The sequence below is a fragment of the Haplochromis burtoni genome, unplaced genomic scaffold, assembly GCF_018398535.1.
Source record: "Haplochromis burtoni strain Fernald_Lab_line unplaced genomic scaffold, NCSU_Asbu1 Contig_36, whole genome shotgun sequence".
Lineage (NCBI taxonomy): Eukaryota > Metazoa > Chordata > Actinopteri > Cichliformes > Cichlidae > Haplochromis > Haplochromis burtoni.
The window spans coordinates 3145507-3171070 of NW_024582397.1; the positions used below are offsets into that span (position 1 = coordinate 3145507).

The 25564-nt window shown below is 40.4% G+C and overlaps 3 protein-coding genes across 4 annotated transcripts in view; 2 read left to right on the forward strand and 1 right to left on the reverse strand.

Annotated features, from left to right (window-relative positions):
- Window positions 1-86: 86 nt before the first annotated feature.
- Window positions 87-9359, forward strand: hnrnpul1 (heterogeneous nuclear ribonucleoprotein U-like 1). The gene is made up of 16 exons (XM_005936767.2): window positions 87-264; window positions 750-1029; window positions 1240-1533; window positions 1795-2005; window positions 2105-2178; window positions 2467-2606; window positions 3002-3101; window positions 3188-3300; window positions 3484-3750; window positions 3940-4062; window positions 4181-4309; window positions 6344-6512; window positions 7234-7497; window positions 7716-7864; window positions 7954-8157; window positions 8458-9359. Exons 2-16 carry the CDS (start codon window positions 792-794, stop codon window positions 8572-8574), a joined length of 2592 nt encoding a protein of 863 aa, XP_005936829.1. The 5' UTR covers window positions 87-264; window positions 750-791; the 3' UTR covers window positions 8575-9359.
- Window positions 9208-22771, reverse strand: rasgrp4 (RAS guanyl releasing protein 4). Its single transcript, XM_005936768.3, has 17 exons — window positions 22277-22771; window positions 16547-16722; window positions 15831-15942; window positions 15565-15627; window positions 15327-15458; window positions 15040-15181; window positions 13954-14127; window positions 13702-13818; window positions 12842-13117; window positions 12668-12748; window positions 12297-12401; window positions 12064-12173; window positions 11803-11953; window positions 11668-11704; window positions 11184-11315; window positions 10889-11082; window positions 9208-10424 (listed from the first exon to the last, which is right to left on the reverse strand). The coding sequence occupies exons 1-17, from the start codon at window positions 22291-22293 to the stop codon at window positions 10317-10319; spliced, it is 2127 nt and encodes a 708-aa protein (XP_005936830.1). The 5' UTR covers window positions 22294-22771; the 3' UTR covers window positions 9208-10316.
- A 1500-nt stretch (window positions 22772-24271) lies between these two features.
- The window catches only part of ryr1b (ryanodine receptor 1b (skeletal)), a 65684-nt gene continuing 64391 nt past the window's right edge, over window positions 24272-25564 (forward strand). For both annotated transcript variants that reach the window (XM_014338233.2, XM_014338234.2), the window contains exon 1: window positions 24272-24455. The gene's annotated coding sequence lies outside the window, so the exon portion shown is untranslated. The remainder of the gene's footprint in view (window positions 24456-25564) is intronic.

Here is a 25564-nt window from a genome sequence, read left to right on the forward strand (position 1 = left end):
GCTCCAAGTGCTTAACGCGTATCATACAGAACTTTGTTTTTTTCATCTAAGATTATATGGTACAAATTAGTTAATGGTAAACTCGCGCTATTTGGTAGCTCAAAGAAGTGCACCCCAGTGTTTTTTCAGTAGAATAATACATTCAACCAAGCGGCTCTGGTTAACTTCCGGTTCTGAGTTTGGGCCACTTTGTGGCGCCAGGGGGCGGTAGCAACTCTTTCAGTCTTCTAACACGACTTGCCCGCGCAACTTGGGTGAAAGGAGGTAGGCCTCAACCTTGTTTTGTTAATATATTCCGCTTTAGTACTAAACTTTAAGCGGACTGCAAAGTTCATTTTCTCCTGGACTTGCATGCAGACATAAAGTATGGGTCGCAGCTTGCTTATTGTCTGAGTTAAAGTTTCTTCCCTTGCAGCGGCTGTCGGTGCGTTAGCTAATGCTAGGCTAAGAAGGTTAGGCGCTCAGCGAGATATTTAGATGAGTAATAGCATTAGCATCTATTTTAGGAATAGTTTTGTCTTGCAAAGGGTTATATTGGTAACGGCTGCAATAAAACACGAGTTTAATGATTCACAGACGTGTAGTGGAACACTGTATATTCTTACAGAATCTGTCCAGCGTTGCTAGCTTAGCTAAACGGCTAACGCAGCCTATTTGGCTGTGGGCACGGTGCCGCGCAGCAGATAACATTTGAAAGTTATAGGCAGTGTTTTTAGCAGTACCTGAACATTTCCTCCCAATTTTTGTAGCAAATAAAGACAAGAAGCACCAAGCAGACATCCAAAATCACAATGAGTGTTGACGTGAAGAAACTGAAAGTCAATGAGTTAAAAGAAGAGCTCCAGCGCCGTGGCCTGGACACCAGAGGCCTGAAGGCAGACCTCGTAGAGAGGCTGAAAGCCGCTCTGGAGGCTGAAGCTCAGGCTGATGCTGGTGAGCAAGAGGATAAAGGGGATCAGCAGCAGGAAGAGGAATACGGTGATGACTACCAAGACAATGAAGATGAAACGGATGCACAAGAGCAGCAAGGTAAAGTATTATTTCATTAAACATTTCACTTCCATGAAACTAGTTTTATTACGTTGTTTTGGACTTTGATCCCTTTGCTGATATTACATTTTAAGCACTTCACTGTACTTAAGTATAAATGAAAGTTTCAAAGTTGGGAAATGTCAACAAACTTTTCACTTTACAAACTTTAGAACACCTAAACTAAGTTTAAAAATTTTACATTTCCAGATTCAGAAGCAGCTGAGGACTATGGTGGTGGTGATGAAGCTGAAGGTGATGCCCCTCAAGATGAAGATGAGGGCCGAGATTCAGGTGGTTACTATGAAGAAGAGGAGGCAGAAGGTAACCCCTACGAAAGTCAGACTCCTTCAGACTCGGGTCACAATGTGCCCGACTTCACAGCAGATGAGGATATTCAGAAAACTGACATGATGTCTGAGGAAGAGACCAAGCCTGCATCAAAGGAGGAAGTGGAGGAAGAGGAAGAGAATGAAGAGGAGGAGAATGAAAAGAATAGACAAGGTAATGTTTCATTACTTTTATTACTCAGTTGATTTTTATAGTCTTGTATTAATCTCTGATGGCACTGGTTGAGAATAGAAACGCAGTGATCTGCTTAAACTAAATGATGCTAAAGGTAGTGTAAAATTTTCCTCATGGACTTTGGCCATACAGTAAAGACATGTAAACCCAACACTCAAACTGCTCTCATACCTAGTAGAAAAAATTCAACAACTTGTTTTCATGCTAAAATGTGTTATGTTTGTTCATGTCTAATTATAGAAGTTAAAGTAGAGGTCAAAATGGAAGATGAATCTGAGGGTGCAGGTGAAAGGCAACAAGATAATCAGCATGACCAGCAGCATGGGCAAGATACCGCAGGCCAGCCAGAGCAAGTCAAAACTGAAGATGAGAGAGGTGGACACTATGGACGTAAGAGACCGTATGAGGAGAACAGGGGCTACAGCTATTATGAGCACCGTGAGGAGAAGAGGTGGGCTTCTACATGTTTTTCTAAGTTAACTCAACTGTCTACACTCGGAATGGATAAGGCAAAGTGTATGACAATAAATACTCTGGTGTTATTGTACAGATCCCGAACACCTCAGCCTCCTGCTGAAGATGAAGAGGAGAACATAGATGACACTCTTGTTACAATTGATACATGTAAGTATGGTACATTAAATAGTGTGTGAAAAAACTAGTGTCAGTGTGCTGTCTATGGTTGTTTATAAATATCAGAGACAATGGGAAGTTGGACTGTTGTAGCAGACACAGTCATTTATTCACTACATGCTTTTGTTGATGGATTACGTGTAACCTTTTAAATATATGTATGCTCTGCTCTAATCTACAGTGATAATGAGCGCCCACTATGCAGAGATGTAGACTACCATCTTATGACTGATATAGATGAAGTGTTTGATGCTTTGTGCTTAACTCTTTGGTTTTCAGACAATTGTGATTTGCACTTCAAAGTTTCCCGTGACCGCTATAGTGGTTATCCACTGACCATTGAAGGCTTTGCTTACCTTTGGGCTGGGGCACGAGCAACTCATGGAGTCACCCAGGGACGCGTGTGCTATGAGATGAAGGTAAATGGATGCGTTTGTCTAAAGGCTTAGTAGTTTTAAAGCTAGACAGATGATTCGTGCTGATGAGGTCAGACCTATTTTATGAAATTTTACCAATTTGGTATTGTGAAAACTTTGTGTTAATTATTGATATAGTGGATGGGGAAACGTTACTATTAACAAGCATTATCGTCAAATGTAAGAATAGCATTAACCCTGTTGGCCTTTAAACCAATGTGGCTGAAAACACCATTTTTATAGAAGCTCTGGTTAACTTTTCTTTTGTTTTTGTTTTGTTTGTTTTTGAAATAATGTCAAGTAATCCTTCTGGTTCACACACACACGCACGCATATATGTATTAGGCAAACAAAAATCTTACTCTGATTGTGTTTGACTTTTGTTTTTTTTTTAAAAGATCAATGAAGAAATTCCTGTGAAGCACCTCCCCAGCAGTGAGCCTGATCCCCATGTGGTCAGAATTGGGTGGTCTCTCAACCACTGCAGCACTCAGCTTGGTGAGTGAAGCATCTGTCACAATACTCAACATGATGTTTGCTTGGTCAACTAATAAAACAATTGTTTTAATCCTGCAATGTTTTAGGCGAGGAGCCATTTTCCTTTGGATATGGAGGAACAGGAAAAAAATCCGTTGACTGTAAATTTTCAGACTTTGGTGAGAAGTTTGGCGAAAATGATGTCATCGGTTGTTACATTGTAAGTAATTGATTCATTTTCTCTAAAGCTTATCACATAAGAATTTCACACATTTCTTTAATAATGTATTCTTTATTTTAGTTATTGTGTTTTTATTCAGTAATTATGGTAGTAATCTATCATAATGCTCGCATTTTGCATATTTTACAAGTTGAGACGTTTTCTTTGGTTTGTCACTTTAAGGACTTTGACAGTGGTGACGAGGTGGAGATGGGCTTCTCTAAGAATGGAGTGCATTTGGGTGTGGCTTTCCGGACAACCAAAGAAGCCTTGGCAGGCCGTGCCCTGTTCCCTCACGTCCTGGTTAAGAATTGTGCGGTTGAGTTCAACTTTGGACAGAAGCGAGAGCCTTACTTCCCCCCACAAGAGGGATACACCTTCATCCACAATCTGGAGATGGAGGACAAGATCAGAGGTACTAAAGGACCTGCCAGCAAGTCTGAGTGTGAGGTAAGTTAGCAGTGAAATTGTACTATACAGTACATGAGGTTTTTGCCCCCAAATCTTCTGTTGTTTTGGGGAGACTAAATGCTTGACTGTTAATTGGAAGTTAGCCACAATTTGTAAATTTAATTGTAAGCAAAATAAAAAATTGATGCAGCACTGATCAGAGGTTTTTTGTTTTGTTTTTTCCCCCAGATTTTGATGATGGTTGGCCTCCCTGCCTGTGGAAAAACCACTTGGGCCTCAAAGCATGCAGAGAGTAACCCGGACAAGAAGTACAACATCCTGGGCACAAATGCTATCATGGACAAGATGAAGGTTGGTTTTGTTTGTTGTGGGGTTTTTTTCTTCTTCATTACATTGTGAATGTTGGTTCTGTTCAAAGTCTTTATTTATTTTCAAACAAAGATTTTAAAATGTATTCCTTTTTCTCCAGGTCATGGGTCTGCGCCGCCAGAAGAACTACGCCGGGCGCTGGGATGTTCTGATACAGCAGGCCACCCAGTGTCTGAACCGGCTGATTGAGATCGCCGCCCGCAAGAGACGCAACTACATCCTTGATCAGGTACTGCCCCTCCAGTTACACTCTGCTTTAATACTCACCACAGTCAGTCAATGTGCCCTGATGATCACTCTCTCTCTAATGGACTATTTATTTATCTTTCAGGGGGTCTCTGTGTATAATAGAGTAGAAGAAGCATTGATCTCCCTCTTGTCACTTGCTTGTCATGCATTGTAAACGAAAATGATTAATGGCTCTCATAAGTGACAGAATATGTTATGTTTTCATCCCGCAGTATATTGCACTTGCTATTCCCTGTCATAATACAGTATTGTTTGTCTTGTGAATTTCAACAATGTACAAGTAAACCATGACTTTGTAAAGATGTTGAGAAACAAGTAAGCTCTGACTGGTGAGTAAGAAAAACACCTTCTGTTGCTAATTTAATAAGACAGAGTTGATAGCTTTTTAAAAGCTATTTTTTAAGTGAGATATATGGAACTTTTGAGTGTGTTTTTTAATAAATTGACCCCTAAGGTAAGTACTGACTAACAGCCTTTTAGATTTTCAGATCTTTGAGCTCAGGAAATGTGGGAAAAAGGTAGGTGGGTCTGATGGTGGACTGTGGCTTTTCTATGGAAACTGTGAGTATTTGCAGGTAGGTTATATATGTGTTGTCTGGAATGGGACAAGAGCTCGTATGAAGAAAAGGTGAGTAAAGGTAAGTCTGAGGGACCCATGAGACTAGCAAGCGGTTTTTGAAGCAGCATGCTGTGGTAAATGGTGCGTTTCTGACATGTTTATACTCGATAAAAGTTGTAAAGTTGGCACTTTAGACACAGAGTGTTTTCTTTGAGGTATGTGATTTCTTTGTGTGTATATTAAGGAACCGAAATCCTTTAAAAAAAATTTTTTAGCTTTTGGCATATATTTAAAGCTAAATTGGTTACTAATAAGAACTTGTATAAGCTTCTCACTGTTAAATTGTGAGATCATATTCATTACAAATTTAACTGACATTGGCATTACTTAGTTGTTTGTTGGTCAGTGGAGACCCCACTGAGTTCTGCTGGATGAAGAGAGAGATTGTTTGAAGTTAATACTGTGAGCTGTTTGCTGTTTAGTGTCCTAACCGCAAGTCTTCTATTTGAATGTCATAGCATGGCGCAGTTTGATAGTTGTGCTTTGGCAGTTTTAATGTCACCTATAAGCCTAATTTAGATAAAGCGTAATTATTAAGTGTTTGTTATTGAGCTGTAGTCCTGATTTGAAACGAGGGTTTTTGAAGCATTTTCATTCGGTTTTGAGTTCTTACACAGGCTGCAAGGATTATGGGAAAAAAAAAGTGATTTATAATGTGGCTACATTTGACAGTTGGCACTGTCATCAAAGCAAAATGTAACCATGAGTCGTTCCTGCTGATCAGTGCTATGGAATATTTTGGGAGAAAAAACTAACAGCAGTAGTTTATAATACTGAAATTAGGTTGTTCAGAGCAAGATATGAAATATTTATGTATTTGCTATTCCACCTGGTGACTACTGCAAACTATCTCTACATTTATAATCGCTACATCGCAATAGAAGAAGAATTAACTGAATTGAAAATCAATTCAATCGAAATGGTAACTGTAATATACCTTTCGGTATTGTAACTGTTCATCTAGGGCATATTTAAGTTCTTTTAATGTTTGAGGTAAATACAAAATACTCACAGCTTCTCTCAGTTACTGCTCTGCGTAATTGTAGCAGTGCTTTTGAAGCATATTTACAATCAGCACATAGTCATTGAATGAACACAGAATTGAGTGCGCGCATCTTGGCGTTGTTTGACAAAGCAGAAAGTTTAGTCAGCACGGGGTCCCTCTATTTACAATAACTTTCTTTAGCAGTCACTGGGTACCTGGACGCACAGACCGTGAGGTAAGTCTGTGGAGTGACGAGAGGCCAATAGTACCTGAGTAAAAACGTAGACTGACGTCCAAGCCAAACCTCTCTCACTTCATTATTGCAGGGTTCCAGCTTCCTTCCAGTGGAAAGCCATTACAAATAAACAATAACAAACAAGCTTCTACTTCTTTCTTGTCACCATTGCTAGACAAATGTTTATGGATCAGCAAGGAGACGAAAAATGCGTCCTTTTGAAGGTTTTCAACGCAAGGCTATTGTAATTTGTCCCACGGACGAGGATTTAAAAGAACGAACATTAAAGCAAACCAATGAGCAGGGGAAGGATGTGCCCGATCATGCTGTGTTAGAAATGAAAGGTAGGAACGCTGTGGAAACAATAAATAAAACACCAGATCTACTTTTTTACTTTTTTTCTATGTGTTGTCTCTAAAATCAAACTTGGAAGATGCCCCCTCCCCCCTTCCCTCATCATAGCCTTTGGCCAGATATCAGACCTGGATATTTTTTAAAAAGTCAACATGAATCTGATTCTTATTTTTTGCCCTGTATCTACCACTTGCCATTCAGCTTACTTCTGATGCCCTGCAAACTGAGATTTCGGCTTTGTAATAGTAGAACCAATACTGCGCAATTGGCTTCCATGAAACGAATGTTTCCAAATGACACATTTACATGCATATGTTTTTGTAAGTTAATTTGTAACGCTCTCACATCAGCTGTCCTTGGTTTGCAGAGCTGTTTCCTCTTCTCACCAACTTTTTAGTTGTCCTTTGTCCCCCCTCCCCACCTTTACTGAAGTCTCCCTCCTCTCCTGTGTCTGTTTAAACAAATGTTTCCTCCATGTTCCCTTGGAGGTAATTTTTGTTCCCTTTACCCTACCATCTGCTTCATTATCTGCTCTTAGTTTCTCTGATGTACTTTTCCCCTGTACAATAGTAATTAGTTTTCATTTTGTCTTCCGGTGGTGTGGCTGCTTTGGTCTTCACTACAACCCCCTCCCCCTCTTTCTCTCTCTCCCATCCTTTTTTTGCTGGATGGGCTGTCTCTTTCCTGTGGTCATCACTGCCACTCTTGAAGCCAACTTTACTCTCCCCGAGCCTTGCGACTTCCTGGAGGCAGTCACCTACGTTGAGCTGCAGCGCGATGAGGCTGAAAAGTTGATGAAGCAGTACAATGAGGAGGGCCGCAAAGCTGGCCCACCCCCTGAGAAACGCTTCGATAACAGGTCTGGTGGGTTCCGTGGCCGCGGAGGTGGTAGCTTCCAGCGGTATGACAACCGTGATGGAGCTCGTGGCAGCTACCAGAACCGCAGTGGGGATGGAGGCAGTGGATACAGAGGAGGTAAGAACTCTTAAATATTATTTATTTTTTGATAATTTCAAACTAGAAAGTTGGAACTTTCAGGTTAACACATTTTTCCTGGACACTTAATGATCTCAGTTTAACAAATGTTGCACCTGCTTTCTTCCTTTGACTTTTACGTTGGCACAGCATTTTTGTAAAATAAAATTGTTCAATAAATGTCTGTAGATATTTAATCTTTTTGTTGCGTTTTACAGGCTACAATCGTGGCAGCTATAACCAGAACAGGTGGGGCAACAGCTACCGTGACGGAGGCTCTGATGCACGAAGTGGATATAACCGCAGTCAGCAGTCAGGGGGAAGCTACAGAACTGCACCCTCTTACAACAAAGGAGGATACAACCAGGTACTTAATATGATTCATTTATGGATAAAACACCATAAATTATAAAATGGAGGAAAAAATTATATCATTGTATTCTTCTTCACCCTCAGGGCTACAGCCAGAGCTACAATCAAGGGTACAACCAGGGCAACTACAACCAGAATTACTACAGCAACTACAGTCAGTACCCAGCATACAGTCAGAGCTACAGCCAGACACCTGCCACTGGTCAGACGTACAACCACCAGCAGCAGCAACCACAACAGCAACCACAACAGCAGCCACAGCAGAGCTACAACCAGCAGTATCAGCAGGTACCACTAACGTCCATTTTTGGCCCTATGAACTCAGGCCGTTACTTCAATAGAGCCCAGTGGCAGAAATCCTAATGAATTCACTTTAGTAGTAATCGATCTGATGGTGGCCAAGTTTTATCCAAAGTTTTCACTGTAGAAAAACTGAATCACAAAGTTCACAACTTTAAAAGCAGTGTTCAGCCTTTTCTTTCTTTCTTTCTCCACCTTTAAGGCTTTGGAAAGGGTTTAATGATCATGAAGTATCTCAAACTTGTAAACATACTTTTAACTCTAAATGCTTCTTGCTTTGATTTACAGTATGCTCAGCAGTGGCAGCAGTACTACCAGAATCAGAACCAGTGGAATCAATATTACAGCCAGTATGGCAGCTATCCTGGACAAGGCAGCCAAGGCTCATCTTCTGGTTCCCAGTAGCTTCCTTCCTGCATCTGTACCTGCATCCACCTGTGTCCTGAACACCTCTGATAACTGCAGAAGATTGATTTTTGTACAGTCCCACATTGTGTCTCCAACCATAACATCCTCCATCTGATTTAACACAGTAGCCTTCATTTGCCATCAATCCGTGTACACCTAAATTACATACAGTTTGATGTCTTTTCATTATTTTTACTGAATTAAGTCTTATTCTAAGCAGTGACCGTGAAGTGGTAGATGATAGGTATCAAGACATTTAATGAATGTTATTGATAATGCATTCAGTGTGGATGTATGAAATCCACATTTACTACAGATTGAAGAGGTAATTGTACATTTCATAGTGTGAAGAAGGCAGGAAAAGTACAGCAAACCCTGAATACTTTTGCTTGCTTTGAGAAGAACAAAATGCATGCTTTTTACATCCATGACCCTGTCCTGTCTTGCTTTTTAATTTTCAGTTACCGATTTTACATTTTATTTACTGCAATAGACACCAAGCATTATGAAACACGTTTTTTAAATAGGTGTTGATGCTGTAGTATTTAATCCAGTCTTTGATTGAGAAAAATATTTTGCCACTCTTGTTGACTAGTTCTATGTGCAGGGTTGCTTTTTTTTTTTTTTTTCTTCATCCCTTTGTGATTGCGCATTTTGTCTTGTAGTTTAATCCTATTCTTTTCAAACCATTTGTTTTCTACCTGAAAATGAAAATCAGATTTTGATCAGTTACGCAAACTGTCTTGTCTTTATACAATAAATGCAGTTGTATATGCCCGTAATTGTTAATGTCCTTTTGTTCCCCTTCAGTGAAGTCAGACACAACACATACTGTCTGATTAATCATTGATATGTTTTTCGACTTTTTTTCCCAACATTTGTAAATCATGGACAAAACAAAAGGAAGCGTTTAGCTAAAAACCATATGCCAAGTTTGGACCATATGCATGTGCAGTCAAAAACATTGGGAAGGAAATGAACATTTTAAACTGTAGTCATGATGGCCGATTAGGCTTAACAAGCTCCTTTTGCTATTCAAGTGGACAATATAGATGATGAAGTTTCAATAACAAATACTTTGTGATTTTCCACTAACTTTTTCTGACAGCTTAATTGAGTAAAAAACATGAAATCCAATATTGCCATTTAGAATTTGATGTGCAAAACTCTACTACCAACTGGGCTAACAGATGCTAAGGTAAAACTCGATAATATAACTTTTTGACACGCGATAAATTGATACATTAGCTGTTTGTATATCAAATATCCAATCAACAGCCAAATAAATAACAGTTAAAATAGTTTTCCATTCTTTCCAAATTGACGAGTTGTCATATAGCTGCCAGTGTTACAATTAACCACAGTTTTGTTGAGGTTAGTGTTAATTTCCTACCCTGCATGTGTATATATTGTATGATCAGGAAAAGCCTGCCTATAGGTTGGCATAAATTAGGAAGTAAGGTGGTTTAGCACCAGAAAACCAAGGCACCAGTTCAAAACAATACGAGGTGTTCCTCAGTAGGAAAATCCATGTTTCTGAGCCGGATAACCAATAAAATAGCAGTGACAAAGATCAAATGAAAAACATCACACAACCATGCTTGAAACACAAATGAGTCCTTTGCTGGCCTTCTAAAATAAGTGGCCAGTAAATAGTATCAGTTCAACACGAGTCAGACACAGCTTTGTCCAAAAAATGTGTTTGTGTCTGTGCTTTGTCCATGTGGGGAAATGAGTGCTCAGTCTGGCTCCCTGCTTTTGTCTTTGTACAGATGCAGCTCCTCCATCTTCTCCTGCAGGAAGGAAACAGGCATGGAGCAGCGGGTTCTGTGTGGTAGAGTGCTGACCTGGAAAACAAATGTCAAATTAATCATAAAGAAACTAGTCACTGTTTGTTTTTCTCATTTCACAAAGTCTTGCAAAGTGTTTTAAACTGCACTTGTAATGCTTTAACTCTGAAAGTAGTGCCTAAAATATGAGGTAGTAAAGTCTCAGCAGTCAGATGGACAAGCTGGACACAAAAAAGGATTATTTTGCTGTTTTATAACAGCAGGCATGAAAACGACAGTAGAGGGAGTCATTCAAAGTTGTACATATGGAGTCCAAGCTCACAGTATTCTTAACAGAGTTATCATTTTGTCCTGTGTCTGGTAGCAACTCAAAGTTTTTAATCTTAAATGAATCCTTGCTGTATTATTTCATTATGCAATCATGGCATTTTTCACACATAAACAGGATCACAGAGAAGAAAAGGTTAAGAAACACTTCCTTTCTGAATGATCACTTTGCAGGAACTTGCACCATTTCTCACCTTTCTCAGTGATGGACGAGAGTGAAGGTGGTTTCCCTTTTTGTCCTTCTTCTCAGGTGTCCAAACTCCAGGATCCGTCTGAGTGGAGCGGTCGGACAGTACTGATTCACTGGTGTTACTTTTCCAGTCAGATGTACCCTTATGGTGCTCTGTTTCATTACTCGGGGGAAAAACAAAGGTGTCCTCTTCCGAACCTGACCAGAAATAAATAACTATATTAATAATTTTAGAGACTTTTTACTGACAGAAAACAGTGTGTGCTTTGCGGACTGTATATGAAGAAGAAAGGACGCACTCCAGCTGTTGCCCTTGGTTCTTAAATCAGGTGCGGGGGTGCATGGACAGGACCCGGTCGTGTTTTTGTGTTTCTTCAAGCACTCAATACCCACCAGATCTCTACAGTGTCTGTGGCAGTTTATCCCACAGTCTGGAAGACAGAGAAAATGTTAAGCTTTTAAAGCACTACCACTTTAAGGATTCGTTCACTCAGATTAAGAAAAAGTTTTGTGGATTATCCAGAGTAATCAGACCATTGTTTTTGGAACAACATAGCCTATTTCAGTGTTGACGTGTAATTTTGTAATGCTTTTAGCGTTACAAACTAAATTCAATAGCAGAGGAAATGTCAAGAGGCCACATGTTCAGAGAATTGTCCTCTTAAACTCTGTCTTATTCTATTGGGCAAATTCTTGCTCAGATCAAGCTGATTACTCTTGACAGTTGATTAGAAGGTTAAGATCTCTGATCGTAGAGGTTTATTTTTGTGTTTCTGAGCCTACCTTTACAGTGGTAGCCCTGTTTGGTGACACCCCATAGCTGCAAGATATGACAAATTACAATTTGACTAAATTTCTACAAAACCCAAAACAATGAGAAAAAAGAAACAAACAACAAACAAAGCTAATGACACTCACAAAGCCTCTACATATATCACAGAATGTTGGTCGTTTGTATGTGGTTTCATGGAAGTTATGCGCGTCATTGAAGTTGTACCCCAACTTGGCACATACGGACATTCCCCTCATGAAGTAAGAGGTGATTTCTTCACGGCTGATTTGTCCCTCCCTAGGCAGAAAATTTTCCAAAGTGCAACACAGATGTAAGTAAGTTGTCCTTTCTCTGATTTGCATTTAGGTCATGACGAGAGGCCCGCGTGTGAGCTGCAGCTTCCTCACCTGTCAGTTTCTTGAGTACAGAAGGAGAAGGGGAAGTTGGCTGCTATTTTTTCAAATTCCTCCAGCGAAATGTAGCCATCCTGATTGTGGTCATAATTCTTCATTATGGACTGCAGGGGGCAACAGAACGATCAGATATTCAGTTGTCAAGGAACAGTTTGCTAGTTCTGCTTTAGGCTGCCAAGTAATAAGGAAGTGAGAGACATCAGGTTGTTGCAAAGTCACATACTCACATCCACCATCTGTTTGACGTGTTTAGATATGGTGTCGGGGTCGAGCCTGGGGGTGACTCCTGAACCCCACTCTGCCACTACTGGGGGTTTAACTGGAGCTACAGGCTGTGGACAAACAGATGCAGCAATGAGACACGAAGACTGTCAGACAAGCTAAAATGCACACACCCACCACATAATACACTTCCCTAACGTACAGCGCTTTGATGTGGCTAACTTTGATGTATTTAAGCACTGCGTCTCTGCTTTTGTTTTGAAGAACACGTTACACCCACAGAAAGTGTGCAAATGTCCACCCGCTTATAAGAAGAGGTTAAAGTAAGTGTGAACCTGTGTACCGTTACAAAGAGCTTCACTTCAGCTCTACTGACCTGAACCTTGGGGTTCTTGGGTTCCTTGGCATATGAGAGTTCATATATCTCATCCTCAGTGTAGTATAAATCTAGGGAGAGCTGAAACATTAACACAGAACAGAATTTCAGATGTTTGTGACTTCGTGCTATCTAACTTTGTAAAAATCCCCTTCTTGTTTCTTGTTCTAGTACCGTCAGCAGATGCAGCAGGTCTTTGTTGGCCTCAAAGGGTGGTGTACAGCTGTGGAGGGCCAGCAGGTCATTAATGTTGCTATAGAGGTGCTGCAGCTTGCTCAGGTTGATTTTTTCCTCATCTATGTAGTCCGGCAAGGCCTCATTCAGCGAGATCAGATCCTTTAGATGGACACCCAAAATGGGAACCTTGAAGCCGGTGCACTCATTGTAAACCCGACGGTAGTTGCTGTAATTACTCCGCGACGAGAGCAGCTCTGTCATTTCACTGAGAGCCTGACAGAAAATAAAGATTGACAAATAGTGATTAAAAAATATATATTTTTAAAATATTTAACTAAGCCTTTTTTTTTTTTTTGTTTAAATGGAAAACAGTGAATCGTCTAAGAGTAATCTAAGATATGGCAAACCTTTGCACACGTTTGTCCAGTTTGTCTAGAAACAGCTGGCTAGCTGTGATGAGACCATACAGCTAAAAATGTAAAAAATCTATAAAATCTCTTCAGGATATGACAAAGCAACCCCAAGAGGGCAGTTGAAGGTGTTGTCCCACACAGGAAAAACAAGAGGTAAAAATGCAATGTGTACCAAACACTTCTCTGAGTTAATGTTACGCCCCAAAACATTCTTTCTCATACGTACAGTAAGTTTAGTTGATGTGTATGACATGCAAATATCACTTTTTGAATGCCACCATATCTAACAAAAGATAAAGAATTACCAGAAACACCACTTACTGGGTTAGCAGGTGAAGAAACAGACATTGCAATGATTAAGCAAAGCAATGTCTAAACGTTTACACCCTTGTGGCGTGACAGGCACTAACACTGACTCATGATTACACGCAATATTTAAAATACCTTAGTGACATCAGGAGGCAGCAGGTTAGAAGTGTCTTTGAGGCGGGAGATTGAACTGTGACAGAGGCCTCCAGTTACGGCCATGAGAGTGTTAAAGTTTTGCAGAGATCGAAGTTTCTAAATGGAAAAGAGCATAAGAAATAACTGTAAATTAGAAAAAGTGCACCTGAAACAGTAGACCTGGCAGCCAAACCAAAATGCGTCTTAGCTCTTATTCCAGTTTTTGTGATGTTGCCTCCCCAGGTACTTTACCTGAGCCACATGAATGAACTTGGTGAAGACCTGGGCTCTCTGCTGGGCTGTGTGTCTGCTAAGAATCATCAGCTGGACCCACTGGGAGACCCCATTACACATCATCACTGAACGCTCCAAAGCAGGATTGTCCCGGACTGAACCTCGTACTACATAGCTGCGGTAATCCAAGAACTGTCCGATTAGAAAAGAGTTCAAGAAATAAAGGTTATTCGTAATTTTAACATTTTGAATCATTTTCTCATAAAACTAAAGCAATATTTTTTCTTCTGATTGTGGCTTCAGAGTAAAAGAAAAAGTTGTGGCACAACTTTGCAATTTCACAAACCATCTGGAACATCTGGAGGGAGCCTGACTGTCAGTAAAACCAAAAGATACGGTGACCACTATCGACTGTATGGCACCATTTACTAATACTTTGTAAAGGGACTGAGACTATAGATGTAGGTACTATTAGGCAAATTGATACACTGAAACCATTTCCCATAAAGTGTTCACACTTCCTATTGAAAGTTAGAAATGCCATCAACTACAATGCAAGTTACGCAACAGGATTTCTCACAATGTGGCAGAAAAACTTGTTCTTACAAATAACATATTACTGATAGTGTGATTAAAACAAAATGACCAATGTTCATGGAAAGTGTCACCATTTAAACTGTCAAAAATACAGTGAACCTTTAACATTTTTACAGTATAATATTTTTACTTTAACATACTTCATGCTCAGCTGTGTGTAGAATGAATGAAGATGCCATTAAACTACACTGTTTAGCAAAAAACCTCAAACGCTGACAAAGAATGCTTAACTAAAGAGCTTTAGCTTGAATCTTAGATGATTTTATGTTTTATCCATTAATTTTGCTACTAGGCTATAATAACATTTTTACAAGAGGACTAATTATCATAACCACATAATGTACTGGTACTAATAATGATACCAAAAGTAAAACTTGTCTATGCATATTCATCAACTCTGAGTGCTTATTTCAGGGCTAGGAACATCTCTGTGAGTCATGGCAACATGATGGTGTCTCATCGGGTGAAAAACCTAAGAAATAGTGAGAAGTTGTTTGGTGAACTTACTGATACATTACAGAAGTTTTTAAACTCAAGGTAGCTGAGATGCTCAGCCATCTCGTCTGGCTCCATGTGATCGAATATTAAAGACACCTTCCTCTTCTTCACAGAAGGTGAGGGTGCCTGTGATATGTTCAGGTGAGGGCTTCTAAGAAAGGCAACAGGACAAAAATCGTCATTCTATTTATAGGATTGTTTATTGTTTATATATATATTTAACTGTTTTTAGACATATTTATATATATGCAGTTTTTCCAGGGTACAACGGTAAATCAAACAGAAACATGACTCACAAGCAGGAGTTCTCGATGAGCTGCGAGTGTTTCTCCTCTCCATCTGACCGGACCAGTGCCCACAGGTCCCCCATGGTCTGTTCAAGGTGGGGGTCCACCTCAAATACCGCTGGGAACTGGCTGATCCACTGCCTTGCCACAAAGCAAAACAGAAAACATGTTTACTACTCGCAAATAGAGCAGGATAACCAGTTCCGTCATACTCCATCATTCAACGGTCTCGAGTGTCCTTACTCACCTGGCAAGGTGGCGGATCTGTGTCCGCCTGAGTCCTCTCTTGTCGGAGGGACAGTCCTTATAAGTAAGAATAATAGTCAAGGCTCTAAACACACTGTGCAAATTATACCAAACAGTAGGGATATATACTTGAAATCTGCTTTGCAAACATGGAGTGCAAAACAAAGCCATGCTTGTTTCCTGATCTGATTAATCAACATGGGCATGTGATTGGGAGCAGTGCACCAGTGGAACCAGAGTATTACACTGAGTGGCAGTGGAGGATATAGAGTGAGAAGTTTCTGGGCAAATGCCTCAGATGGCACAACCCAGCTGTGCATCATCAGGGTCATGTGGACCAACTGGGTCCCTCTTGGGCTGGAAGTCTTGCCCTCTGAATCTGCAAGCAAAACGGAGCAGTGGATTCACAGGAGGAGGATTAATGTGATTAAAAACAACAAACAGTGCAATAGGCAACGAGTTTATGTCACACCAAGCAGCTCAGGTAGAGTGGAGATTTCAGACTTTCTCTAGGTATGCCTGTTTTTATCAACAGAAATATATATTAATTATAATTTAAAGGTTCAGTACAACCAAACTACCTAGTTTTATTTTACCCTAACATTTCCCTAGGAAAGCTTTATATTATGCCAGTTAACTAGATCATTATTTTGAGTTTTTCTACTGTCACATTTCAGGACCTTTAACAGTTGATATCCAAAACATGTATTTGTGTAATTTTAATGAACTGACTGATACACCAACAGAGGAGGCGATAGAGATAGAGATAGAGAGATTTGTATAGTTTAACATTGCATGGGAATGACTGGCTGGCTTCTGTAACCCAACAGAACAAAGCTTGATTGTATGAGACTGCTCTTTGTCTCTCTCCATCCCACCCTGTCAGTTTCTCTCACCCCCACCCCCCACACTTTCCCTCATCCCTCAATTATATAACCTTGTTGTTGTTAAAGTGTAAAACCACATGGCAAACAGAGACTGACCAAAGCAGTTTAGGCAGCGCTGTATGAGGTCATCCAGGCTGGCAGCACTGGCACTGGGAGCAGAACTGGGGCTCTGCAGGGCCCGGGTGATGTCCTGAGGACTGGGACATGTATTCCTCCTCCGGGGGCCCAGGTTTTTGCCCCTTAGCACACCAGGACTCTCCACATTGGACTTCCTAAGAAAGTGAGACAGACAGAAAGGCAGATAGAGAGTGAAAGCGAGAGCGAGAGAGGGAGAGAAAAGGGGAGCATAAGTAGCCTAAAAAAGTAGAACAATGTGTGACGAGATAGTTCAAGCCAGCATTAGAGGAAACACAGCTCCCCACATCTGATAAGCTCTGCTACAGCTCTGCTGCTGTCTGAGCCATCATGCACAAGCAGACTAACTGCACGCAACAGCTCAGACGCTTCTCTAAATTTGTCAAATAAGTAAAAGACTTGAAGTAGTGGGGGACTTTTCATTACTGACATTAGATGGGTGGCCAGTTGTGTCACACATTTAAATGTTGTACTGTATTTTTACTCCCGTGCTTTTAGAAACTTTATAAGAATTAGTTTTGATGGGGATTTTTTTTTCTTTAATTGCAGGTGCTAATGGTGACATAGGCCAGAGCAACTTTTATTTTTAAACTCCTATTAATGTCACGGAAAATCTGGAACAGACAATATGAGAGATTAAATAAGGCATAGTGACTGCTATAAGTCCTTTTGTTTTTGATAAGTGGTACTGAAGTTACAAAAAAATCTATAAGTCTAAAAAAGTAAAACATCAAAACATATTTGGATGCTGTTAGTATAAAAATACATCACCCATCAGTTTTTATAAGACACTGAAATTATGCTTTCTTGTTGTCGAAAACAAAATAGATTTACCACATCTCACAAGTAAACTAGGCAAGAACGGAAGATCTCTCTTTGATTCACCTCGCAGCCTATAGATACAGTATGTAACCACAAGACCCATTTGTTTTAGTAATCATACACTGGTGACTGGTGTCCTGCTACTGATGTGGCAGAACGCTGATGCAAATTTTCCCTTTTTTGGACTTCAATGGAAATTTGCAACTGAGGAGAATCCAGCCTAGTCATAGCATATAGGCCATCCCTTTGTGCATACTTTATGCTGAAGCTGGACTGATGCTAAGTGCGAGTAGAGTTACAAAAACAACTTTTTAGACAACAAAGATAAGGGAGAAATACTACATTTTATGCTTAAACACAACAGTTTTCTGTTTCATGATTATGTTGATGCTTCCTCTTCAGATCAGTGGCTCAGTTGTGCAATATCTGACCGTGTTTCACAATAACCAGTGAAATTCTTAACTTTTTTATTGGTTTCTATTCTTTGCTTTTTCATCTACATTTTAACTGGTATAGTTACCTCAGTTTTGCAAGAGACTTAAGAGAAGTCTAGATCCACAATTACCAAACATTAATGAAACTACATTTTGCAACAAACCTGCCCATTAAGAGTGTCTGTCATTTTTTTTTAAAGGTGGTGAAGCTTTGTGTTGCACTTAAGACATTTTGTATTCGTGCATCTGAGCAAACACTGAGTAGTATGTAACCAATATGAAACTGTCAGTCTATACTGCAGATAATGTGATGAAATTGCCAGGAAACAACTGTGAGTTCAGAGAACTGGTGACAAGTTCCCTGAATGACCAGACCTACATCCCCTTCTTTTAACCTAAGCACTCAGCTTATTTCCCCAACCCACTCACCACATTGGTACATTCTCATATAGTTTATGCATTACTAAACATACACCTGCACCCACTGTCCAGACACTCAAAAACATATAAAATGGCAGAACACTTATAGATACACAGGAACATGTGGTGACATTCACTTATCTATTTATACCACAAGCTGCCTGTACGTGCTGTTCCATCTAGTCATCACGCAACATATTTCACTCTCAGAGACATCTAGACTCAAAACATTAGGGGGATGTCAGCGATGAACCAGACTCCATCACTCTTCTTCCTCGTACTCAGGCTCCAGGTGACTGGTTTGGAAACCTGCTGGGCAACAAAGATCTGCCTCTTGTGCTCCTCCCCTCTGCCTCATTACACAGTCTGGCTACTGAATTCAAAACACTAACATTAACAGCACAGCATGCAACATTTTCAACAAATATATTTTAAGGAGAGGAAAGCTTGTGAAATCAAGATGCCTCTGTCATTTTATCTATACTTAGCTGCCTTTTAGGTTTCTGCAAAAGTGTACTGTGAAACTTAAATCTTATGCTGGGTAAGGTCTTTGCTTTAAGTTAAGCTGTTACATTCTGTAGAGACTGTGAAGTCCATCGATTAAAAAAACAATGGAATTTGGGATTTTGACTATGCAGATAACACTGACTTAAAGATATTACCTGATCCAGATTGAAAATGAACCAATAATCACCTAATTCGTTAACAGTCTCAATAAATTATGAGAATATCTATTCTATGTTCTCAAGTGTTTCCAAGTCCGTTATTTCTTTTACGTGTTTGGATTGAAGTATGTACACTAATTTTGTACATTTAAAAACAAAACTGAGTGGTTTTCTAATCTCAATGTCCTTTGCAACATATCACCTTTCTCAGTGAATTCACCTGCTGTCAAAGCACTTGCACATACGTGAGACACGGCAACTACAAACAGAAATGCTGACGGGGAAATGTTGTTGATGTCATAACGTTATTCAGGGAATTTCCCCCGAGTGCTGAGTAGGTAACACACAAAACATCAGTCAAAGGTATGTTTTCTGTGTAGTGACACTGACCACCTTCAATGACAGAGAGCCATTTGAAAATAGAGTGTAGTGGATATGGATGCAAATTAGAACACAGTTACTGTTTGGGAATTTGCATTGACTTTTTCCAAAGCATAGGGCAACTTGAAAAGCACTCCCTTTATTTAGCATGTCATCTATAGGAACAACCTTTGTGTTGAAAAGAAAATCCTTGTGCGCATGACATGACATGACATACTTATTCATTTGGATCCTGCTCCATTGCATCACTGACTCTTTTTTCAGGAAGACCTTCCATTCCTCATTTTCCTCACTAACTCCTACTTTGCTCACTTTTTTCCTCTTCCTTCATCCTTGTTCTATTCATTCCATTCAGGAAACAGCTTCTCCTTTTCTCTCTGGAAATCCCCCTCACTCTCTTTCCCATCTGTGTTGAGACTCCTGGCTAAAGATCCAGTAACCCCCTCCCCTTGCTCCTGCTCTCACACTGGCGGGGGGATATGCAAATTCCTCTCTTTCTTTCCTTAATTGATTAATTGAAGCCCAGGCCCTTTGAAGGCCTTGTTTGTGTACTGCTCTTTTCTCCTGCTCTCCCCTCTCCCAACCCATATTCTTGTTTCCCTCTGCATCAAGAGGATGCATCTTCTGCAAGGAGCTATTGACCCCTCCCCTCCTTAGTACTGTACATAGTGCAATCATATAGTCCTGTGCAAAAGTCTTGAGAAATCCCCAAATTCTTTATATTTTGCTAGGAAAATGGGAGCTAGGGGCAGCCATTCATTATAACATTCAAGTGTGCATCGAGATACAGTATAGAAACACTATTTTTTCAATTATAATGAGTAGTCAAGCTTTTTTGTAATTTCTTTAAATAGTCCTCAGGAATAGGTCACGCTGCCTCTTCAAGAACATTCAAAGTTCATTTTTGGATGCTGGCTGCCTTTTGTTCTGTTCTCTGTCAAGATCTTCCAGTGCTCCCCTAATATTGTTGAGCTCTGGGCTCTGGGGAGGCCAATCCATGACCTATAGTGTTCTGTTATGTGCTTTCAATCCAGGTATGTTTTTAATGAATTGGCAGTGTGTTTGGGATCATTGTCACATTGAAAAATGAAAAACCGGATATTCAGATGCTTTGGATGCTCAATCAAAATCTGAGAGTACCTTTGTGTATTCAAAAGTAATTAATGGCAAGACCTCCAACAACACTACCAGAGAGGCAGTGTCACACCATGACAGAGCTGCCACTGTGTTTTACAGATGGCTATAGACACTGACTGTTGTACCTCTCTCCTGACCTTCTCTGTGAATACTGAGGGCAATCCTCCACTGAGACCATTTCTGGTGAACCTTTAGCAGATAGTAGCTTGATCGACTGAAGGGTCAGATGTGTTTCTCATGCCTGTATCACATCTTTGAAATTCTTCTTCCTATTTCTTACAGACTTGACATTTAGATAATGTTTATCTGCTATAGATAGTTTGCTAGTCCTGGTTCTTTGTCTTTTGCCCTTCATTTGCCATAATTTCTAAGCACGCATTGCAATCCATGCCATTTTTAACTAGGTCTTTGGGAATCAAGCACAAATACTATATTATGTGTGTCAAAGTTCAACTAAAGAAACAGGAATAAATAATGTGCTTTTTTTGGTGAGAGACTGCTAATAGCAAAATGCCTAAATATACAAATTAAAATGGATTCATTCCTTAGGTTATGTGCCTTTTTCATACTTGAATGATTCATAGGTTAGTGTTAAGTGGCTTAATGAAGAAATAACAATAAAAAAACAGAACAAAATATTCCCCTGAAAATGTTCAGGTAAAAGACAGCCAATGTCCCCCCAAAAAACCCCAAACACTGAACGACCCTTAGGACGCTGTTCAAGAGCACTTTACAATTACAAGAAAGTCTGGCTGCTTGGAAGCAAACTATCAAGAAATGAGGAGTGGCTCAAGACTTTTACTCAGTACTGTACCTGTTCAACTAAGCACTACACTCTGTTCTCTCCAATTTTTGGAAATTCTCTCTCTGGTATACACACATGTATGTTTAACCTATAACAATAATTGTAATGTGACTTACTTCCCTAATTTTCCACTATTGCAATTTAGTTCCACGTTGAGTTTGTTCCATGCTTCTCTTTAGGTTTTTTTTTTTTTTTAGAGATTTTACAAAGATTTCTACATTTCAGGAATGTGTTATTTATTGTCTTACATATTGTTAAACTCATATGCATAACTGATAAAAACACAATGCTGACCTTATGTGATAGTTCTAGACAGTCTTGCCACTGAAGGGGAAACTCCATACCCTCAAACTCAGGTAACTAATTGGACAAAACTCACATTTGACTACCTCAACATTTAACATACAACCCTTTCATTCCAAGTAATCTGATAAGATCTGTGGTCACAACTGCAGCAGTAAAAAATGCCTCTGAAAACACAAACATATAGGTTCTCTGCTGTATCTAAAATCGAATGCAAAAAACGTCACTGCACTGACGTGAAAAAGGAGATTACTGGACAGAACAGAAAAGCAGAACGCATTTCCATGGAAAGGCAAGCAGGCAGCTCTCCACAGGCACGCACAACTGTTGAATGTTGGCTCTCACTTGTGTGCAGTACACACAAATAATTTGAGAAGTTGATAGTCTTCACTGATATGCAGGTCAAAACATTAACTGCAGCCTTTATTTTAACCCAAAGCCTCCATGTGCACAGTGTTGAATATGACAATAAATGGCAGAAGAGGCATAGACTAGATGCAGAAATAAATGTCCTTGTTTCTCTTTGACTTTGTCAAGAACCTTTGCACAAACCACACCACATCTCAGTTACAACCTCAATGTTCACACATCACTGTTGCACTCAAAACACTTGCTGCTGACACATACTTAGACTTACACTTGTTAAGAAACTGAGGTGCAAATGGTTCTGCGAGCAGCGAACTCTCAGGTTTAACGCCCTGTCTCTTTTTTCTTATTTAATTACCTTTTGTTCTTGTTCATTGCAGAGTTCTTCTCCTCAGCAACACTCCTCCTCCACTGGTGATCCGTACAGGCATTTGAGCACGTCTCTACAGCTCCATGGTTGGCCTTGCTCCTCCTTTATCTCCTCTGTGTCCTCTATGTGTTACTGTGCACTGGACAGCAAGAGCAGGCACAGCAGGGAGGGCTGCTCGAGGTCGAAGGCTGCTCACCTACACTCATCGACTAAACTCCGCGCCTAAGTCCTGCTTATCAAACGACTCTATGAGTGAGTTAACCTCCTTCTCGCTTTATCTGTCAACCACAAATCAGTAACAAAGCAGACCTCATGCCTCCGTTTCCTGCAACAAAGCAGACATGCCAAGACAAAATGCCCCAAAGAAGCCTCGAAGTAGAGTGCAAAACCTCGCAACAGTCATTCACTCGTCCCCTCAACATAAACAAGTCAGCATCTTAAATGGAGGAACTGGCTCTGATAGATAGGGGAACTCACATCAGTTTCTGTGTGTGTGTTTGTGTGTGTTTGTGTGTGTGTGTGGCCGTGTGCAAGGGGGAGGGGAGAGCGAGTGAGAGAGAGAGAGTTAGAATTGTGAACACAAATGGAGTACCAATAGAGGAAGGAGGAGGAGAGTTAGAGAGAGATAGTGATGAGCAATCATATGAGCATCAGTGTACTTCAAGAGGGGAACTCTCGGGTTCTTTTTAAGTGTCAACACAGGAAAAAAAAATAGGCCACACCTTAAAGCCTCTTTCTGATACAGTTTTCTGTGTCACTGTCAAATCCTGGCAAAAGAATTAAGTTACTAAGGAGGAATCATCAAGGGCCTGGTGACACTGTTGAAACCGGACACGTGTCTCCCCACTGGATCTCCAGGGTGCCCCACATCACGTCTATCTTCCTGATTTCTCCTTTTCTTCTTTTTTTTAAACTGCCGCTGTCATTTCTCAGGGTAGCAAGTGATTACACAGGGAGGTAGTGTTTGTGCTTGTGAATGTCGCTGTGCAGCTGGACAGGGAGGCTCAAAGGAATCCTTGTTTTAACACCCCAAGAGGAAGAGGCAACCAAACAGGGGACATTAATGTCCCCAAGTCTGCAGAGGTGGCTTCTTTGCTGCAGGAAGCTGAGTGGCTGGCAGAGACAGTGAGTGGGCGACACGGCATTCAAAAGCAAAGAGAGATGCACAGGGCTCCCGCAGACCTTGCATGCCAAGTCAAAAACACCTAACATGCACTTGGATTTCGCTGAGAAGTTAGATTATTGAAGATCTCCAGGGGCGTACATGCACATGTTGCAGAAAGACACAACACGCCATTTCCGGACAATGTGGTAAACTTACTGTAATCTTAAGCAATGCTTCTTTAAAACAGGAAGCGCCACTCAGCTGGTGAAGAACATTGGACAAAAGAACAGCTAGTGCCATTTTACTATAACTCAACACGCTGGCACGCCCACGTTACCTGCAGCACAACCAGTGCGAGTTTTAAAGCCCCCATAAGACTTTTGTCGTAACCACTGCGTATATTTCTATATGTTTTTTTTTGTATCTATTATGTATGCAAAGTACATATTTTGAAAATTCGCAGCAAAACCACCAAACGTGATGCTTACAGTCTACGGAGCAGCCGTCCTGTTACGTGGAAGAGCTGAAAGTTTCATTACATCACATGTTTGCAGGGGATTCCTCCCTTTGCTTGAACCAGGTTTCAATAAAACAGTAAAATAACTCCATCTGAGTTAATTAATCAATTCCTTTAAACAACACCTATCTTATTTTGACTGTAATCCTGTCATGACCTCTAATATATATCGTTAATTAATTATTTAGCTTGAGAGACACCTGTAAAGCCTTTTCCCATCAGTTCTCTGTATTATATTGCCTCCTTCAGGCGTACTGCAGCAACTGCACATAAAGCCAGCACGATTCGTGAGTTGGCAGAAAACGGGAGTCAGCAGGTTACTTCTGAATCGAGACTCATATTCCCAGAATTCATGTTAGTTCCGCCTCAGTGGCGTATCGCCTTCTTCACCGCCTCTTTTCCTCCTGCTCTCCGTTATCCGCTGAAAGGAGTTGTGTCCCGGCGAGCAGCGTCCTGAAACAGCTTTTCCGCTGCCAGCTGCGGTTGCAGTGGGAGATGGATGAGAAAGAAAGCATGCTCAAGGATGCCAGATGGAGACAGGGGAGGTAGGGATGTGTGCATGAGCACAGTGTCTGAAGGCTGGTCACCGTTGCTGTGAGAGTGTGATGTGCTTTTCTCCCCCCCAGCACTCAGACTTCCAGATTTATTGTCTGGTGCATCCCTTCTGCCTGTCAGGAGGGGTGTGACACGGACGCTCCTGCAGATCCACTGTTTCAATCAAAAGCAACTGTTGATTTTCTGAAAAGATGGCTTTTCAAGGGGAAAGCTTGTGTCATGCAAAAAATATTTTTGGGAGGCCTACATAGTTGATTCACAGTAGAGCCAGCTGTCAACATTGTGTCTAGATGCAATGCATTTTTTTCCAAGCTAAACTGCTATTTCTTTGCTTTTCAATGAATTATAAGATCCCTGAAATAAGATATAAAAATTAAAACAAATAAAAAATATCAATTGTCCTTACACCTATAGTACTGTTCACACTGATTGTTAAATTCAACCAGTCTGATCAGTCAACAGTTCAGGACCCAATGATAATGAAGTGATATTAAACATAAAAAGCAACAAATCCTTATATTTCACGACCAACGTTGCCAATTGTTTTACAGAGTAAATGAATAATAGATTAATTTACGGTGGAAATGAATGTGTTGTTCATCACTGAGTCAATTTCATTATGATTTTACCTGTTGGATTCTTCCCCAGTCACTGCTGAGTTCATCTCTTAAATGTTAAACCCAGGCAGCACTAAAACCATCTAGAGGCTGTTGATAGAGGTATTGCTTCAGATAAGTGACAGGGAAACTCAAAATAATAGGCTGGTAATGAATCACTATTCTTAGGGGAAGTAGGAAGGTTGCTACTTTACCACTGGAGCATAAAACTGTAATTTTATGGAAGAGTGTAAAAGATCAAAGAGCTAATTAAAAGCCAGACAAAATATCTGTGCAGAGTGTCTCGTTCAGTTATCGATTGGGCTGTAAGACAGCTTCAGTGGTGTCCACCACACTGAAAGTGCCAAGCTGTAAGTTGAGCTGTACTTTGATCCAACAGATTACTTGATTACTTACTTACAAGGATGAGAGTTATATAATTTACAATTCCTGTAGTATAGTGGTGAAAATAATCCTGGATCAACAACGAGTCACTCAACAAC

Coding starts and splice junctions, on each gene's coding strand:
- hnrnpul1 (XM_005936767.2), top strand. CDS start 792: ATGAGTGTTGACGTGAAGAAACTGAAAGTCAATGAGTTAAAAGAAGAG. Junction 2,607..3,001: donor GCGTGTGCTATGAGATGAAG/GTAAATGGATGC, acceptor TTTTTTTAAAAG/ATCAATGAAGAAATTCCTGT. Junction 8,158..8,457: donor ACAACCAGCAGTATCAGCAG/GTACCACTAACG, acceptor TTTGATTTACAG/TATGCTCAGCAGTGGCAGCA.
- rasgrp4 (XM_005936768.3), bottom strand. Junction 15,459..15,564: donor CAGATCCGCCACCTTGCCAG/GTGAGTAAGGAC, acceptor CTTTGTGGCAAG/GCAGTGGATCAGCCAGTTCC. Junction 11,954..12,063: donor TGTACTCAAGAAACTGACAG/GTGAGGAAGCTG, acceptor TTTTCTGCCTAG/GGAGGGACAAATCAGCCGTG.